At 39.6% G+C, this 18,114-nt stretch overlaps 1 protein-coding gene across 8 annotated transcripts in view; it reads left to right on the forward strand.

The window, feature by feature from the left end:
• The window catches only part of rgs19 (regulator of G protein signaling 19), a 38,184-nt gene extending 21,425 nt beyond the window's left edge, over positions 1-16,759 (forward strand). For 6 of the 8 annotated variants that reach the window (XM_020615067.1, XM_020615069.1, XM_020615070.1 and 3 more), the window contains 4 exons: positions 5,944-6,116; positions 8,069-8,167; positions 9,132-9,366; positions 13,971-16,759. In XM_020615067.1, coding sequence (XP_020470723.1) covers positions 5,944-6,116; positions 8,069-8,167; positions 9,132-9,366; positions 13,971-14,159 — 696 coding nt within the window. In that variant the 3' untranslated portion in view covers positions 14,160-16,759. The remainder of the gene's footprint in view (positions 1-5,943; positions 6,117-8,068; positions 8,168-9,131; positions 9,367-13,970) is intronic. The other 2 variants (XR_002276150.1, XM_020615068.1) reach the window with 2 other exon arrangements.
• Positions 16,760-18,114: the final 1,355 nt, after the last annotated feature.

Raw genomic sequence — 18,114 nt, forward strand, 5'->3', positions numbered from 1 at the left:
AGCTAGCTGGCCCACAATGACGTCAAGATTTTCCGTCCTCTGATTGTTTGGTCAGAGCAAAACTAGAAAAGGGCTTATGATGGAACTGAAATGCAGAGATCACAGTTGCGGTTGTAGTGTAGAGGTTTTGGAGTTGTCTTAACTGGGTTTCTTGCTTTAGTAAAAACGGTATTCACCCTCAATGCGCGAAATACCTCTCTCTCTGTAATGCCACACTTTATTATATTGCATTTTTGTATAGCATTGATGGTTTCTATAATTGCGATGTACAGTGGTGGTATTAAGAGGTGAATTAAGTCTGGTAAGTCTCCACTGAAGGCCCAGGTACCAAATGCACGGCCCGCCACTGTTTAATGTATATAAAAAAATGTCCATTTGTAATAGCATTGTGTAAATACTTTTGTTTGGGAAACAGGTTTGGAAACTCAGATGTCCGAATTTTCCACGTGTCCTTAAACGCACCGTGCATTCGTGGATCGTGGACTAAGGTGATTCGTGTGTGTTAGACGATCCACGCATGCGTAGGTAACAATGTGTACGTACTTTCTAAAGAACTGCACACGAAAAATTGATTTTAAGCATTTGTAAAATGTGTTTTATGTGCAGTTTGTACAGCATGCATTTGTGAACAGCATGACACACACACACAAATGGCCTTATACGTGCAGATTGTGCAGCACGCATTTGTGATCCTCATGACGCACACACACAAATCGCTTGTTACAGACAAAACGTTAAACACGCATTTGTAACATTTTTGATAGTATTTTATCTCCATAGTCAAACCATGTCACTAATCACACAGCTGTTGAACGTAGCTGTTCAAAATGACAATTGAGTGAAAAGCTGGGTGAGGGGGACCAGACATTGCTAAAATGTGGGGATAATGCAACAGTTTCAGCTGGAAAGCATTCATACTGGCCAGTCATGACTTGAAGTGGGCACGTGTGGGGGTAGGAAGTGTCTAAAGTGTTTCGACCGTCTGATGTATAGTACTGATAAACTATAATGGCAGCCACAGTTTGTAGTTTGAATTCCCAAATAGGACAGTACAACAGAAGATTAAATAAGAACCTGCCTGCTTTCTTTTTTCTTTTTCTTTTTTTGAATGATAAGTAGTTTGTGCCCTTAAGCAAGGAATTTGTGTATGTGTGTGTGTGTGTGTGTGTGTGAGAGAGAGAGAAAGAATTATGATGCTGTGAGAAAACAACATGTGGTCTGTCAACCTTAAGGGTTAAAAATAATATTTACAGAGATGTGGTTGACATGACAAGGATGTAAAGTACCTTCTGGGTTTTTCTGTCACCTTCTTTATTCTGCTAACACTCCAACTCAAACCCTATTACACACACTCATGTAAAACAAAAGAGGAAGTGTGAGAGTGATCTCAAAGTGAATTATCTATACTGCTTATTCCTGAATAGGGTAGCGGGGGGGCTGGAGCCAATCCCAGCTCACACTGGGTGAGAGGCAGGGTCCACCCTGGCAGGTCACCACTCTGTCACAGGGCTGACATGTAGACAAACAACCACACACACTCACACTCACTCCTACGGGCAATGTAGTCAACCTAAGCTGCATGTCTTTGTACTGTGGGAGGAAGCTGGAGTACCTGGAGAGAACCCACGCAGGCACAAGGAGAACATGTAGACTCCACACAGACAGGCTAACCGCTGTTCCACCATGCCACTGTGAATTGTACACTTTAGCCTTTTCTTTCTTTCTTTATCTACTTTATTTGATCCTGTTCTTTCTTTAGGTGTTTATGACTTTGCCTTTGTAAAACCTTTCTTTTTCTTCTTTGGTAAATATCTTGTTTCTTTTTTTTGCTAATGAAACCATTAAGCAACCTTCTTGTGTTCACTCATCACCTCCAGAAAACTTTACTGGTATGCTTTTTGTACAGACATGCCTTTTCACACATGTACTGTTTCTCTTGTTCACACAAACACAAAGGCTGAAATGTGATAGCTGTGTGGGTGATAACAAAGAGGAAGGGAGTGTTCCTCTGTCTTTGTTCTGTTAGCGCTGGTAAACCATGACATCAGTGTACACCTGTGTGGCCAGGAGTCTGAAGACCTGTTTGAGTTTCATGCCACTTGTCTGACACAAACTTCAAAGGGCTCTTTGAGAGTAAAGACTTGGTTTTAGGGTTCAGGTTAGGTTAGGTTAGGGGGATGAATCTAGCTCAGCGGCCCATCCTGCTTGGTTTCGATTCTTGTGAAAGTTTGCGCTTCTCTGTGTACTCTGTGTTTTTCACCACTGTACACATGTCAGCAGCTCCACAGTTGGCTGCCTTCCTCAATAACACATTAATGTAGGAATATATCATTTTACTTTAAACTGAAGTTTCCTTCAACAAGAGTTATCATCACAGGGACACCCCTCCCACCCCCACCCCAGTCACTTTCTTAAGCCCCTTTCAGACATGCACTCTCTCCTCTCTGATGCTAATCTGAATGTGTCAGCTTCATGTCTGAACTAACCGCCTGGTCACTTTTCTGTAAAAGTCACTTGAGCAATCTCGCTAGGTCGGACCTAGAAACGTTTACATAGCACTTTCAACATAGACATATGGCATATGACAAATAAAACGCAAATACAGTGACTCTCTCCATCACGGCGGTGGGTGTGTCTGACTGAAGCTGTGAGGAGCAATCATGTAAAAGTGACCTATGTCTGAATGACAGGAAGCTGTTAACAGACTGATGAAGCCAGTGATGTTAGACCATTAATATCTATCTGTGTAACTGTTGACTGGTTAGGTAAACAGTAGGGATTGGCATTTCAGGTTAAAATGATATTCAATATTTGCTGGGAACTATTTGACAGTTATTCGAAGATCATGGAAACACAGCTCTTGTAAAACATCCATGGTTTTATCACAGAAGGCTTCATTCATCAGTCTGTGAAAAATGAAAACATGTTCCCTTGGTTTTCTGTTTACATTCAATATATGTAGGTATTCATGCTGCACTGGAGATTAAACTTTTCAAATGGACTTTTAAGAAAATAAAATGCAAAGTATGTGTGTTTCCATCCACTAACCAAGGGGAGTTAATAGTTGGTGGCACTAATTCCCCAGTCAAGTGCTGTTAAACCGCTGCAGAAGATGGTGCACTGAGATGATATGATTAAAAGAGCACCAGTCAAATCTCGGTTATGCAACATGCATGTGCTTCTGGTGAGGTTGAAGAACTCAAATGGTTCAGACTGCTGAGAGGCAAAGGCTAAAACTGATATAAGATACATTATGTTTTATGGTAGTGGACTATAAAGGAACAACATGCTTCTTTTTTGTTCATGTACTGAATTTATGTTGACTCACGGCTTCATCTGCAAAGAGAACAGATTTTTATTTGCATGAAAATGTTGCAGGTCTAACTTGCAGTGTTACCAGAATCATCGACCATTCTGCCCCAGTCACTCGTGCTCTGGAGTGTTGGCATCAAACACACACACGCACACATACAGGTCAGTGGCCCATGTCTGTCTCCATGCTGGCAGATATACACAGAGGCGACAGCTGGAGGCTAATGTTAGCTGAGCTGGAGTTTCACTGTTTCACAGAAATTTAAAAATAACAAATGCATCCAATCTAATAATGATGGCGTTGACCTGGACTTTTCTGCCTGGCAAGCCAACATCGCTGAGTGTGTTTGCATGTGTGTGTGTGCACTTCTGTGTGCAACCATACGCTATGTGTATTTGGCCCTGTGGCCAACTCTTTCAGGCTCATAGGTCTTAACATTGTTAGGTTATTTCTTAGTTAGATAGATATTCAGAGATTTGTTGTCTAGAAATGTTTAGTGGAGACAAGATGTCTAGCTCAGGCTGTTAACTGCTCAGTTTAATTTCATGTGCTTGCAGTGCAGACTGCCTGTAGGCCAATGTTGCAGGCAAAGAGCTGTTGGTATTAACTGTAATGTTAATCTTAATATTTGTCTTAATGTGAAATGTCATGTCAAATTGTTCTAGATACACACCACAAAAACAACAGCCACACACCTTGACTTTTCCCCATGTTTTGGCTAACGTTATGGTCAGCTGCAAGCTGGCATATCAGGTGACGTCACGGTTTGACGCCCTGCGTAGTATGGGCTAGCCCAAAATGATTAAAATTATATAGGTTTCATGGTCCAGGGTCTTGGGTCTTCCGGGCTGCCTGCGAGCAGCTTTGGGGGTGGAAGATGCCTGGACGTGTAATGTTAATTCTTGCCTGTGACCCTTTGAATAAACCAGCACGGTTATATTTTTTTATATACTCAAGTGGTCTGCTTCGTCTCACTGAGTTCCTGGTTTGAAAGAACCGGACCTGGCTTTATAATAGATTAAAGCCTTTAACATCATGATGTGTATCTGAGATTGGAGCAGTTATCTGCACTGTGTTCTGTTTTTAAAGAAAGATTTAGGTAGAAAATATATGATGAAAGGTATTTTTACAGTTTGTAAGAAACTAATATTGGTCATAAAAATCTCCTGCAAATCTAGCAATTCAGGGACTCGGGGTCTTTAGTCCAGATCCCACATTAGAAAAACCTGTGAGTGCTGTTGTAATTATCTTTGTGTGTGTTTGCCCAATCACATGAGACATCACATTGCCCCGTCTGTCATCATACTCACTCTCTTTCACTTCCTCTATTCTACATCTTGGTCTCTTCTACTGTGCCTTCTTGAAATTCTCTCTCTTTGCCTCTCCTCTTGCTTCTTTTCACCTGTCTCTTCACTTAAAGCCTGTTTATGGTGTTGAAATTCATCTCAGTGACACATCTCTCTGTTTTCTCTGCTGTCCACCCCCACCCCCCGGTCTTAATTAAAATTAGGACTATTATTACCATCTCTGATAAACAGAGACACACAGAGGGTGAAGAAATCTCTAGCAATATGGAGGCTAAGATCGCCAAAGCAGTTTGCAAAATGTTCCTGAATCCAAAGCCCAACATTTAGTCAAATCCTATAGACCTTTTTCCCAGTAGACATTCTGACATGGCATGGCTGGAAAAGCACAGGTGTACTTACAACAATCACGATGGCCGCATTCCATTCATGGGAGCCACGTCCAGGATCATGGTATTGTGCATGCTGGCTGAGTAGCATTGTGTAGTGGGACACTAAATGGAACTCACCCCCGTGGTTAATGTCGTTAGCTACACCTGTGCTTTTTCCTACTGTGAAATGTCTGCTGTGAAACAGGTCTGTTGAGAACAATAATGATTCGACTTAAAAGCTTTTACTGTGATTTGATTTGATTTTTAGAAATAGGATCCCCGTTAGCTGACGTATTGACATCAGCTACTCAGGTCCCCAAACTTAAAATCATCCACCCTCTATAAAGACAAACTTGCTTTGTGTAGCATTGTTTAAAACATTTATATGCACAATTGCCATACTAACTGTGCAACCACAGTGTGATTACCATAAACACAGATGATCACGTGAAGACAATGTTTAGCCTCTGACACCAGTGGTGGTGTTAGAGCTCAGGTTTCTCCCTATTCGGACTCATTTCTGTATGCTGGTAAAGCTCACTGAACTCTCTCAGATCTGTGTTAGGATCTAGCCCAGCTCTGCAAATGCAAGAAGGGGTTTCAGGCTTTTTTCTGAAGTTTCTCATGGGGTTTACAAAGTTATAGTAATGTGTCATAATGAACTGATTGGTTGATTCTAAAATGCTAGTGTGTGTACAGAAGTACAGGACTTAAGAATATCTTTGATGTACTTTGCTTGAGTATTTCAGTTATATGGCATTTTATACTTCTACTCCATTTCAAAGAGAAATATTTTGTACTCTTTACAGCGCTACATTAATTTTACAATAACTGCTACGACCTCTGGATACCCTCACCAGAGAGACAGTTAACATTTATTTGAAATGCCCAAAGAGGATACAGTTGCTTCTTTCATCTCTGTAAAGGACTTATCACAGTATCTTTCTCTCTGCAGTACACAGGTCCGATACCGGCCGAGCGAGAGGGCGAGCTGGCCATGGGGGGAGGTCGCAGCGAGACCTCAGCACTGAGCGGGACGGGAGGGGGCCAGGGCATGACCACTACCCAGAATTCCCAACGGCCTAATGCCTGCTGCTTTTGCTGGTGCTGCTGTTGCAGCTGCTCTTGGTAGGTGACAAAAACTGCATTTACACGCACAGACCCACACAAGCCAAGGCTTGCAGACACATGCACTTCTAATGTAAGCAAACACACACTGGCAGAAGCTGACTGGTGCTCTGGAGGTATGCTGTTCCTGTTAACACAGCTGTTAGAGACATGACACAGAGTGGCTTTATCATTGTTGGAATATATTTGACCACATTTGCAGAGTTTGGTGTAACATGTCATGTGATCTGACACCTTTCCAACTGTGTCAGTAAAGATTTAGCACTGTACATTACTGTAATCCATCTGCCTGAGGTTTTTTATGTATTAAGTGCCAACAATGAAAAAAGGACCCAATAAAGTTATGTTTTAGCTTTTGTTTAGGGCTAATGAATAGTTCTGTGTTAGGTGTTACAGTTGTCCTGCTGCAGATGCCTCCCCCACAACATCAATATGTTCTTATGTAACACCTGTTCATTAGCCCCTATACTAGATAGGGTTGTAATACATTATCACACTATGCTGTGCACTCATTATAAACCCAGAGTAATCCATTTTAAATGTTTTGTTCACTGTGATTTAGGGTCTTCAGAACTCTGTATTGTCTTTTATTTATTCATATATTTGATGGTTTGCAGTAGAAAATGGCTTTTCTGGATTGCAAAATACGTTTAGTGTTACAAAAGGAGCAGGCTACTGATCCTTAAAGTTGCTTTATCTTGTCATCACCTGCAGTAATTTGTACAGTCACAAACTTGTAGGAGGAAACACAACCAGTTCAAGCAGACCAATCACATTTCTCGTGGTTTCCACTTGTGATTTCCAAAAGGCGTCCCCATCACATTTGGAACAATTAATATACATTTTACTTTAATTAATAATAAGCTAAATTTGTATAATATGCATCTTATATACTAACTGATATCAAAAAGGCCCTACTGGATTTGATCCACCTCTCCAGTAAAGACAGCTAGATCAGGGCAGAAATAAAATATGAGTATGTGTCATATTCACAGTTGTGAGTGTGAAAAACACAGTCTGTTTAGAATGTCTACCTGGGAGATAATGATTGGGACACATATTTATTATTAATAATTGTAATATTGGAAAAATTTAAATTAGCTATGTACTAATAGTTGCCCCTTTTTAAAAAATGTGAGCCCCTGCCCCTGAAAAACTCTCTGCATGGCTGTGCACCACACTAAGTGTCAGCTAGATGGGGAATGGTGAGAAATCTATCAGATGCCAGGTGGGAGAAAGACATCACACCTACAAAAACATTCATTATATATTGTATTTGGACAAGCGTGTGCAACTACAACCTTGCCAAGTCGTGCTCTGTGCTATTCGCTTATCTCCCAGCGTGCCCCAGGGCAGTGTCAGTTTTGTCAGTGAAAGCTGTGTCAAATTTTGTTGATGCCCAGACGACAATTACTTTTTGAAAAATGAGACTTGCCTTTTGATGAACCTGCTTATTAAAACCATACCGTTTTGAATGCACTCACAAAAAAGTGCCTGTGGCCTTAGAGTAAAGCGAGAGCCTCCCACCAGAGCCTGTGGGGTACTCCACAGCCATTAGTTTTATAATCCCAATCTATGTACAAACACAGGCACACTCAGGAATACAAAGGACAGACCTGCTCTCAGTCATACACATTAGTCAGACTGTAGCTGCTGTACACTCATTAGGTCTCTATAGTTCCCACAGTGGAATTAATTATTTATAGTCCTCCTTCTCTATTACACACATACACAGACTATGTACTGTAGATACCCCGACACCTGTATGTGCTGCTTTCCCCTGCTGTTAACATAACTGTGCTTACTGTTGTCATTAACTACAACAGGAACATCACTGTGTGTGATTGTACACGTTTAGAGTTCTGACCCCTCTTCTGTCAGCAGTGGTTTCATATGTGTGTGTGCGTGCGTGTGTGTGTGTTTCTTGTCTGAAAGCTGCTTTATCATGTCAGTCTCACTGTCAGGAATGAAGAGGAGAGACGGAGGCGGAGGAGGAGAAAAAGAATATCACAGGACACCAAGATGGAAACCATACCCATCTGTGAAGCTTGGTGAGTCTGCAGAGCTAACACATCCCTGCACCAGGAAGGCCATTGTCAGTTTCTTTGTTTGGTAGCAGGTTCTCTTTAGATAATAGATTTGGATCAAATACGGCATATTACACTTAGGCAGTGGGCCAAGGGACAAATTATTAGATGCAGGATAAAATGTTCTTAACACACTGAATGTAGGTATAATTTAATATGTTGAGCATTCAGTAATTTCTCATGAACTCCTTCATCCACAATGAAAACAATACTAAATGTTCACACTCATGCTACAAGGCTATAGTGCTACACATGAAAACAAAATTGGTGGAATAGATGAACATGCTATTGTGCTACCTATGGCATACTAACATCCCACTTCAGCCAGCAGTGAATATTTGACATTCTAATATTAGTATATACTGTTTAACATGTTAGCAAGTCAAAGAATAAGGCTGGTCATACCCTATTTTCTTCTTATTTTTAACAGATCTCATGAAAAGATCAAAACCATCAATATGCTCATCAGCTATACTTTGCAACTTCCCATCCTGAGCATGGCCGAGCCTGTTCCTTTATGCTATACACATAACACTTTTAAAACGACTTACAGATACAGAGTTTAATGTTCAATGTTGACTCAGTAATTTTCTAAACTAGCTGACTAACATAGTTTTTAAGCAGACATGACTTGAGTAGATAGAGCATTTGTTGGGGACTATTTTCAATGGCGGATTAATCTACATCAGTTCTATTATTTATAGCAGCTAAAGGAATAAGATAAATAAGGTGTCAGCTATAAAGACCATGTTTATTTGGATCAGTTCTCTGCTACAAATGTGATTCTGAGTGAACTACTCTTTATTATGTGTACAGCTGTAGAGCTCAGTACCACAGGGGTCATGTAACACAAACACACAATATGCTGAATAAATTATCACATTAATAAGTGAACAAATGAACCATCCTTCCACTCTTCCTTGTTCAGCACCAAACCCTCAGTAGATGAGATCCGGCTCTGGGCTCAGTCCTTTGACAAACTGATGAGGAACCCGGCAGGTCGAAATGTTTTTCGGGAATTCCTGCGGACAGAGTACAGTGAGGAGAACATGCTGTTCTGGCTGGCCTGCGAAGACCTCAAACAAGAAAACAACAAGAATGCCATCGAGGAGAAAGCACGCTCCATCTATGAGGAATACATTTCCATACTGTCTCCAAAAGAGGTAGGAGTTGGTCTATTTAAGCTGGGTTTACAGGACCTTTCCAAGTCTTAGCCCATTAGATACAAAGATCTTTAGATAACCCTTTAGATTTGGCCCTGGTGACCTTTCACTGCCATCATCACATTTAACTTCCAGAATTTTTCTTTGTAATTTACCTTTGATTTTACACTCATTGGTCACTTTATTAGGTACAGTTGTATGCACTGCAGTGCAACACTTCCACCTTAACATGTGTTTATGAAGCTCAAAATGTCTCAGTTTTTGGTGAAATTGTCATAAATGTATAAATTCAATCATATGTTTATTACTGAAGTCACAGTTGAAGGTAGGGTTGTACTGGACTACATTATATTAAGAGACATTTTTGTCCTCCCCAGCCACATACATGAGAGGGTCAGAATATTAGGAACACCTATATATACAAATATGTATAATTGAATTTATACATTTATGACAGTTTCACTAAAAACTGAAACATTTTGAGCTTCATAAACACAGATGTTAAGGTGGAAGTGTTGCCTTAAGGTGCATTCAGTTTTACAGGTGTACGTAATAAAGTGGCTGGTGAGTGTATAACATACTGTCGGTCATAAACACAGTGCTTTCTGACAGCTGTCACATGTACCCTAAATCTCTCAAATGCACTAAGGAAGCTTTGCCAACCTCTGCCATGTGGCAACACTTCTCCTTTCCCAGGTAAACTATACTGAGTAAAGTAAAGTAAAGGACTTCTACATTTCTGTGGGATTCCCTGTCAGACTGCTCTCACGGTCGCAGTTTTCAGACTTGTGTCATTCCAAGAGACAGTTGTTTTTTAATCCCTCCAGGATGTTGAATCATCAAGCTAACATTGCTCAAGGTCTGTTTTAGTGTTGCAGCAATATAGTGATTTTTAACTAAGGGAGCTATAGTGTTTTGTAAATTTTTTTGATTTTTGCAACATGTATCTGGAGCATTTTGTTTACTGGTGTGGTTGTTACTTCATCTTTGCCACACTGTCAGTTTCTGTCTGCTTGTATTGATATCCTCAGAGAATCATTTCTGATTTCCTGTAGTAGTTTCAACAGGCTGTAATTCCCACTTGTGCAAAGGAAACTGATAGACTGCCACAAAATATACGGACCACACTTCCACTCCCCCATGAGGAAACCCTAAGATTTTTTCCACCACTGTCATCGCAAGCATAACAATTTTAGTCCTATCACTGATGAGGTTTTAAAAATATATACAGTAAATCATCAGTATAGAGCTGCCTCACGTCAGAAGTCAGTTAATCAATTAATTGGACTATTTTAATGTTATTGGATATTTTTGATTTTCATGTTGTTCATTATAGTGAATTAAAAAAGCGTTTTCTGGTGTTGTATAGACCAGTCATTTAATACAATAATTGTTAATTGCAGCCCCACATCAATATGTTATTTATTCTGTCTAACATTTTCAAATAGTGAATAATACGTCTTGTTTTAAGTTTCTATCTTCTTCTTCTTCTTCAGTTCTTTGTGCACACCACACATTTAGTGCTTCCAATTAGTCAGCAGTTCTGCACATGCTCAATGTTCACACCCACATCTTCCTTAAGAAATTAATTCTTGCTGATTGACCCAGTGATTTCTGCTGGTTGTAAACGTAGACATGCTGTAGTGCACACAAGAAATGAATGTGGAAAGCACTGTCTGCTTAACTGCTATTTTGATGGAGTACGGTATGTGTGTTTAACAGTGCTTGCTTTATTTAGAGGCTTTTCAGACTTCATCTCTAGTGTGTGTGTGTTTTGGCATGTTTAGAGACTGATGTGTTTGTATGTACAGTTGTCTGCAAATGTGTTAGAGTGTGTGTTTGCAGGAGGTTGCTGCCCTCATCACCTTCAGGCAGTAGAGGCTTTTTATAAACACACACATACTGACAAATGCAGAGATATCCAGACGTGTGAGTTTGGCAGAGAAGACGCATGCCTGCATGTTTGACCTCGGTACAGTGCTTATCTCTCTTTCGCTGAGTGTGTGTGTGTCTTTCCCAAATAAGAGCAGGGTGAAAACATGAGAGAAAGCTTGTCATTCTATAAATATCAGCTGGTGCTGTGGCTGAGGGGCTAGCGCAGATAAGTGCATGTATTTATGCCTCTATGGAAGTTTATTAATGACAAAACTAGAGAGCAGAAGATGAACTTTAGTCAACCTGACTAACAAGACAGATATGGAGGTGCAGTGCAATATTTAAGCACAGAACCCAGATGTGCTTGCACCCTGTTTTAAATCAGCTCTCATAAATTTTTTACAGTTGTGAAACTAGAAAGAGTGAAATGATTAGCACAGTCGATTGACAGAAAATAAATCAGCTTTGTCAGTTAAGTTCAATTTTCAATTCAATTTTATAATTCAAAAGTCGTCTCAGGGTACATTACAAAGTCTAGACCTAGTAACGTCTAGACCTTACTATCATTATTATTATTATTATTATAACTTTTTGCATTTACAACAATGGAAGAGAGTGAGTTGTCTGATGTTCAGGAACTCATCTCTGATGAATGTAGTCCAAGATTGGCTGCAGAAAACTGAGAAAGTAAGAAAAACCTACAAACACAATAGAGAGCGCACACAAGGCTGCCGTCCACAGTGCCATCTTTTTAGGTATATATTCCAATTGCACAGTGACAGAGTTATAAACAGTAGTTCTGTTTCTCTATGTTGCAAAAAGTCTCCAAAAATGTTTCACTTTCTTCAGTAGCTGACAACTTTGTCTTTTTTGACATCGGTTATTCATGCACATTCCTAGAATGGAGGTGCAGTCATTATACAGTTGAAAAATCAACCCGTCAGTGATCTCTGATTGGAAAACTAATGTATGTAATGACGATTGTCTCTAAACTACCTCAGCCTTATCTTGGCACTTTTATACTTCACTTTCATATTATTTATTGGCTGTTATATACATGGATGCCGGTCAATCTGAAGTAAGCTAATATCAGCTGCTTTATCAGTCAAGCTCTACACTGTAGTTACACAGATAAAATCCAACAAAATAGATCTGATGCCTAAAAAGATGCTTTTGGTCACAGTCACAATTAAGTCCATATGAAAACCAACTTGTGATGCAGGCCTGTGTTTACGGCTGTATTGATTAAAATAGATTTGTGTCAATCAGTCAGCTGTGCTGAGATGGATGACTTAAAACTGTTGAAGTGGTGTTTAGTCACAATATAAGGTGCTTTGACTTGTGTTGCTGTTTGTAGCTGTTATTTGTGTTGTGGTGAGACAATGTGATTTTCCAATCACAACCCAGTGGTCAAGAATTAATGCAGTTAATCATTTTGTTTATAAAAAGTTTTAAAAAATGTAATACTGAAAAGTGACAGATGACATCTTTAGATATTTTGTTTGTGTATTTGATCAACACTCCAAAAGCCAAAGGTTCTCGTTTTACAATCATAGAAGAAAAAACTAAACTAGACAGCAAAACCACAAGGCAGCTCAGATTCCCCATAATGCCATTCCACATAAAAGCAATATTCCCACGACCGTCCTAGTATGACTTGTGTGTCTGTCAGTCAGACAGTGCTGGCCTTCGCTACACAAGGTGCAGATCCACAGTAGGGCAGACAGGAGGATGAAGCCTGTGCTTTGACTGCAGGGTTGTTTATTTGTGCTTTAAAATGTAACCACCACGAAACAGTCAGAAAATACGTTTTAATTTTCTGGTTCACTGCTTTGATTTGCTTGCGCCGCTCCCTGTCTTCATTCACACACTAGCTCACTCGACCACCTCTGCTCGTTCTCTCCATTGATGAAGAAGCTTTGAACACAGGCGGTGAAATGTGGGCACAGATAAAAATCAGCTCTGAGATACGACTTGATCCTACTGACGAGCTGCTGAATAGAACATTAACAGGATTGTGCTGCAGTTGTAGCGAGTGTGCAGGGTTAGCCGCCATGTTGGAACGGGTCTTTTGCCCACCAGGGCTCTGCAACGGTCACATGACTGAAAAATATGAATCAGCCTTATCTCAAAATGTTGAAGAGTATTTTAAAAATTTCTGGATACGGAAAAGGATCCGGATCAACACCAAAAGCTAAATGGATTGTTCCGAGAGCCATACCCTACAAAACATTTCATCAAAATCCATTCATTACTTTTTGGGTTATTCTGTGAACAAACAACAAACAAACAAGTGCCAGAGAATGTATGTGTTTTTCTTTTATTTCAACTTTTTTTTTGTAAGGGACCATGTACAATATTAAACATAAATGTTACCATTTGATGTGTATTATACCAGAGTTAGCTTAAAACTAATTTTCATCTGCAGTCCTTTGGTAGGTCATGATCAGTAACATCATCACAATAACACAAGACAAAAAAAGCTAATACAACGCAAAACAAACAGCTTTGTGTATTAGGCTTCCGACTGTCATATCTACTTAGGAGCTGGAAGAAAGAGCTATTTCTATTGTTACGCCAAAGTCCATTTTTTTATGAAAGCAGCCTCATGTCTGAAGTAATTCTCAAGGCTCTGCACATGTATGTAAATATACGAGTGTGCTGCAAACCCCTGCACCTTTAATGTGTTGTTTTCTTTCTTCACTAAACTAAACTAAATTTCCCCCCAGGTGAGTCTGGATGCCCGGGTTCGAGAGGTGATCAACAGGAAGATGCAGGACCCAACACCGCACACATTTGAAGATGCCCAGCTGCAGATCTACACACTGATGCACAGGGACTCCTACCCGCGATTCCTCTCCTCCAACATCTACAAGTCGCTCATTCACGGCGGGTCACGTACCTCCTCGGAATCCTAGTCCCAAACCAGCTCCTCTCCTTCAGATCCTGCATTTACAGGATTGATGCCAAATCATTTCACTGCTTCTCTTGCACACTCCTTCCAGTCCAAAACTTTCCAAAAACTCCTCTGTTCATTTCTTTTTTTTCAGAATCTCAAATTTCTCTAATTACTGCCAAGACTTTCTTCTCTTTACTCCTCTTCATGTCCTAAACTTTTAGTACCATTACCAAGACCTCTCTCTTCCTTATTCCATCTATTCTATGTCTTGTCATTAAATCTTCTATTTTCTTGTTTCCCCTAATTCCATTCCATTCTCCTCTGCAGTGCAATGCAGTATTCTGAAAAATTTTAGAGAAAGTTGTTGAATTTAATTAGACATTTTTAGAAAGGTCTCTAAAACTGTAGTTATACCATCACAGGACATTGCAAGGTTCTGTTCATGAAATTTTAATTGATAGTGGTTCAAATTTTAAAGTAGTATACATTACATAGTCACCGATTTGTTTGTTTGTTTTTTTTTGTTTTTGCCTGTGCCAGTTTGTGAATAGAGCCAAATATTTGATAGTAACAGACATGCACATAAATAACATAATCTTTAGAAAAAAGTGTAAGTGGCCCAGTTTAAAAAAAAAGGTATAATGATAAATTAGGTCCACTTGTGAACTTTTCTAGAAGTTTCAACCTCAACTCACAGTCTTCCTCATCAATTAGCAGTTGCACAGTTTGAACGTTCTGAGCAAGCTCCACTCACTGAGGATTCACTGTGAACTGGCCTAAGACATGATGATGTAATGCACTGTTTACCGCGGTGCTTTGTGGGTGAAAGGTGGGGACAGCATAAGGCACGCCATCGCTACAAGCAGTGACAAGTAATGTTAACGTTCATTCGTATGGAAAAATCATCCTCAAAAAGATATTAAATAATTTGTGCTAATTATTGCTTGCCATTGTGTATAAAGCACACGGCGAATGTCAGAACTGTATTTTTCAAGCTTCCATGAGACAGCAAGAGGTGACCAAAATGGATTCAGTCAGAAATAAGGCCATTCAAACATCAAACCATTGTAAGATCTTTTTGATGATAATTTTTCCATGCGAATGAATGTTAATCTAACATAAAGGTAACTTGTTCACTGCTTTTCACCCACAATGCATCATGGTAAGCATTGGATTACTTCATTATGTTTTAGGACCATTGCGGTCAAAAGCTTTGGGAAAACCCAGTTTTTAAAAACAAAAAAAGGATAGCAATTCACAGACAGGTGACAACTTAAAGGAAATAACCTGAATAAACAAGTAGCCTCTTCCAGGATCTCAATGATCTCAAACCTCGTTTTTTGTGTTGTAACATCTTTACTAACCAGCTTATGCACAGTTAGCTACACTATAAATCTGTGGTAATTAATACTGCCCAGTAATCTTTATGAATATATGTTTACTGGGTGTTCACTGGGCCCCATATAGGTCAGACTACTGTGTCCAAGGTCAAGAAGGGACTTTAACAATTTTGATCAGGGTCCCTTAAGTTTGGTTATTTATGAGATGTAGAATATGTACCGAGTGGGACATTTCACAATTAAGAAATAAACCTATACTTAAGCCATTTCATTACTGGCTATGCAGATATACATAGAAGTTGGGCTCTATTTATAAACTCCCTGGTATTAGTTTGATTTTCAGCTTCCATCCTGTCCTTAAGGTTCCTAAAGCTGATGAATGTATGTTCCCACCTATCCTTCTCTTCATCCTGGTACCTAATCTTCTCCTCTCTAATCTCTCTTTTTGTTCTTCACGATTCCTGAACAGAGAAGAAAGTGATCTGAGATGTTCAAGCATTTCTTTGGGATATCATCTGCTGTTATATAGAGATGTACATATTAATTTTGGAGATTTCAACACATTTCAAGAGGAAAAATATTCATCAGTGCCATGGATTCCTAGTGGATTTTTACCAGTATACCCATACCCATGACCATCCTACCACCTTTAAGAGCCAGGTAAAGGTGGATGCCTCGAATTCCACTCACCTCATGGCCTTGTTTCATCCTATGGTTGCCTCTACTTTGACAGAGAGATGAAAGGAAAAGATGGATACAGCCTCATTCCCTCTCTTTCTCTTTTTCATTTTCTCTCCTTCAGCTGGAAAACACAGGGTGCTCACTCCATCCCCCATGACAAACGGCAAAATTGTTTCTTTTTTGTTTATTTCTGCCGTCTTGTTCACTGGTTCGATCATTTCACTCCTATGATAAACAAATGGACGAACGGATGGATGTCTCTTACTTCCGACTACTGATTTATAGATCCAGTAGACCAGACGTTTATTTTTTAAGAGAAAACTCTGTATGGAACATTTTAATAATGTTGATTTTTTTGTTTTGTTTTTGTTGTTTTTTTTTCTCCCCTTCTTGAATTATTTGCAGGGGGAATAGGATTTCCTCTGAGACTGTACTGATCCCCATCCGACGCCACAGACACTGCAATAAAACAACAAAAAACACACATACTGTACAGTACATATACATGAACACATTTATAAAATTTGTCTTACTATACCTTAAGCAAACCTGTCAATAAAAACTCTTCCAGTCGGACCATTAGTCAGGTCCACTAAAATAACAGATATCTGTTTCAGATTAAAAGAAAAAAGTTTCCTCAGGATCACGGTGTAGTATTTCAGAAATGTAGAGGATGTATGGTGTGAAACATTTCTCATTTTTTAGTCAAGTAACTATGAAGCAAATGTCTACTCTGACCATTTATAAAGAAATCATGCACCTCCCTGAGGTCTGTTACAGTTTATAACCACTATAGACAGGTACCATTATTTAAAATATAGCAATTGTTATAAAATCAAGTCACTCCTAGGCCTACCACAGTTAAGCTGATCAGGTTTTAAACAGAGAAAGAAAAAAATAGATGCTTTTTTTTTTTTTTTTTTTTTCTTTGTATTTATATACTACAGTATGACAGTCTTGGGATAAAAAAAAGCATCGTCTATAATGTGTGTACCAAATTTCAGGTTGATCGATAGAAGTGATTTTCTGTTAGCATAAAGCAATACTGCACGTCACCAGCAGGTGGCTATGGCGCATTACAAAATTTCAAGGCAAAAAGCCAGAAAAAGGTTTTCACAGCAGCAGCATTTCGATCTATACAAGACGGGCATTACCGTCAGGTTTTGATAATGCCTGGCGAAGATCTTGTATAGATCGAAACGGTGCTCGACTTCATGAGCTTCTTTACAAATAAAATCACAACTATTAGAGAAAAAATTGGTCGGACCACTCCCACAGCTCTCGCAGATGTGCCATCTACTACAATGGCTTTAGAAACATCTGTAAGACCTCATTTATACTTGGACTACTTCTCCCCTATAGATCTCTCTGAGTTGACCTCAACAATTGCTTCATCTAAATCATCAACATGTCTCCTGGACCCCATCCCGACCAGGCTGCTCAAAGACGGCTTGCCCCTAATCAACACATCCATACTAGATCTGATTAACCTCTCTCTATTAACAGGCTATGTGTCATGATTCGGTCCAGCTTTTATTTTGACGTTGCTTCCTGTTTTTGTTTTCACCTTAGTTTCGGTCTTTTTACGTTCTTCATCACTCGCATTAGTTTCGCCTGCTCCTTATTGTTTATACCTCTATTTAGGCAGCGTCCTCCCACAACGGCGCTGCCAGATTGTTCTAGACCGCAGCTCTGACTCTCCAGCTTTCCTTCGGTTTTGTATCTTGTGTTTCTGACCCGGACTGTTACCTTGGTATATTCGTTTCTGCTTTGCCCTCTTGTCTCAGACTGCCACAGTGTATGATATCGGACTTCCCTCTGGACTACGTATTTTGGATCACCTCTGTTGGATGTGTTTGCTGGCTCTGACCTCAGACTGTTAATAAGGACATGTGAGTTTTGTGTTTTCACCGTGTCTTGTATGTTTTTCTTTCGTTCGACGTTATACACTTC

This window comes from Monopterus albus, unplaced genomic scaffold (assembly GCF_001952655.1).
Source record: "Monopterus albus unplaced genomic scaffold, M_albus_1.0 scaffold157.1, whole genome shotgun sequence".
NCBI lineage: Eukaryota > Metazoa > Chordata > Actinopteri > Synbranchiformes > Synbranchidae > Monopterus > Monopterus albus.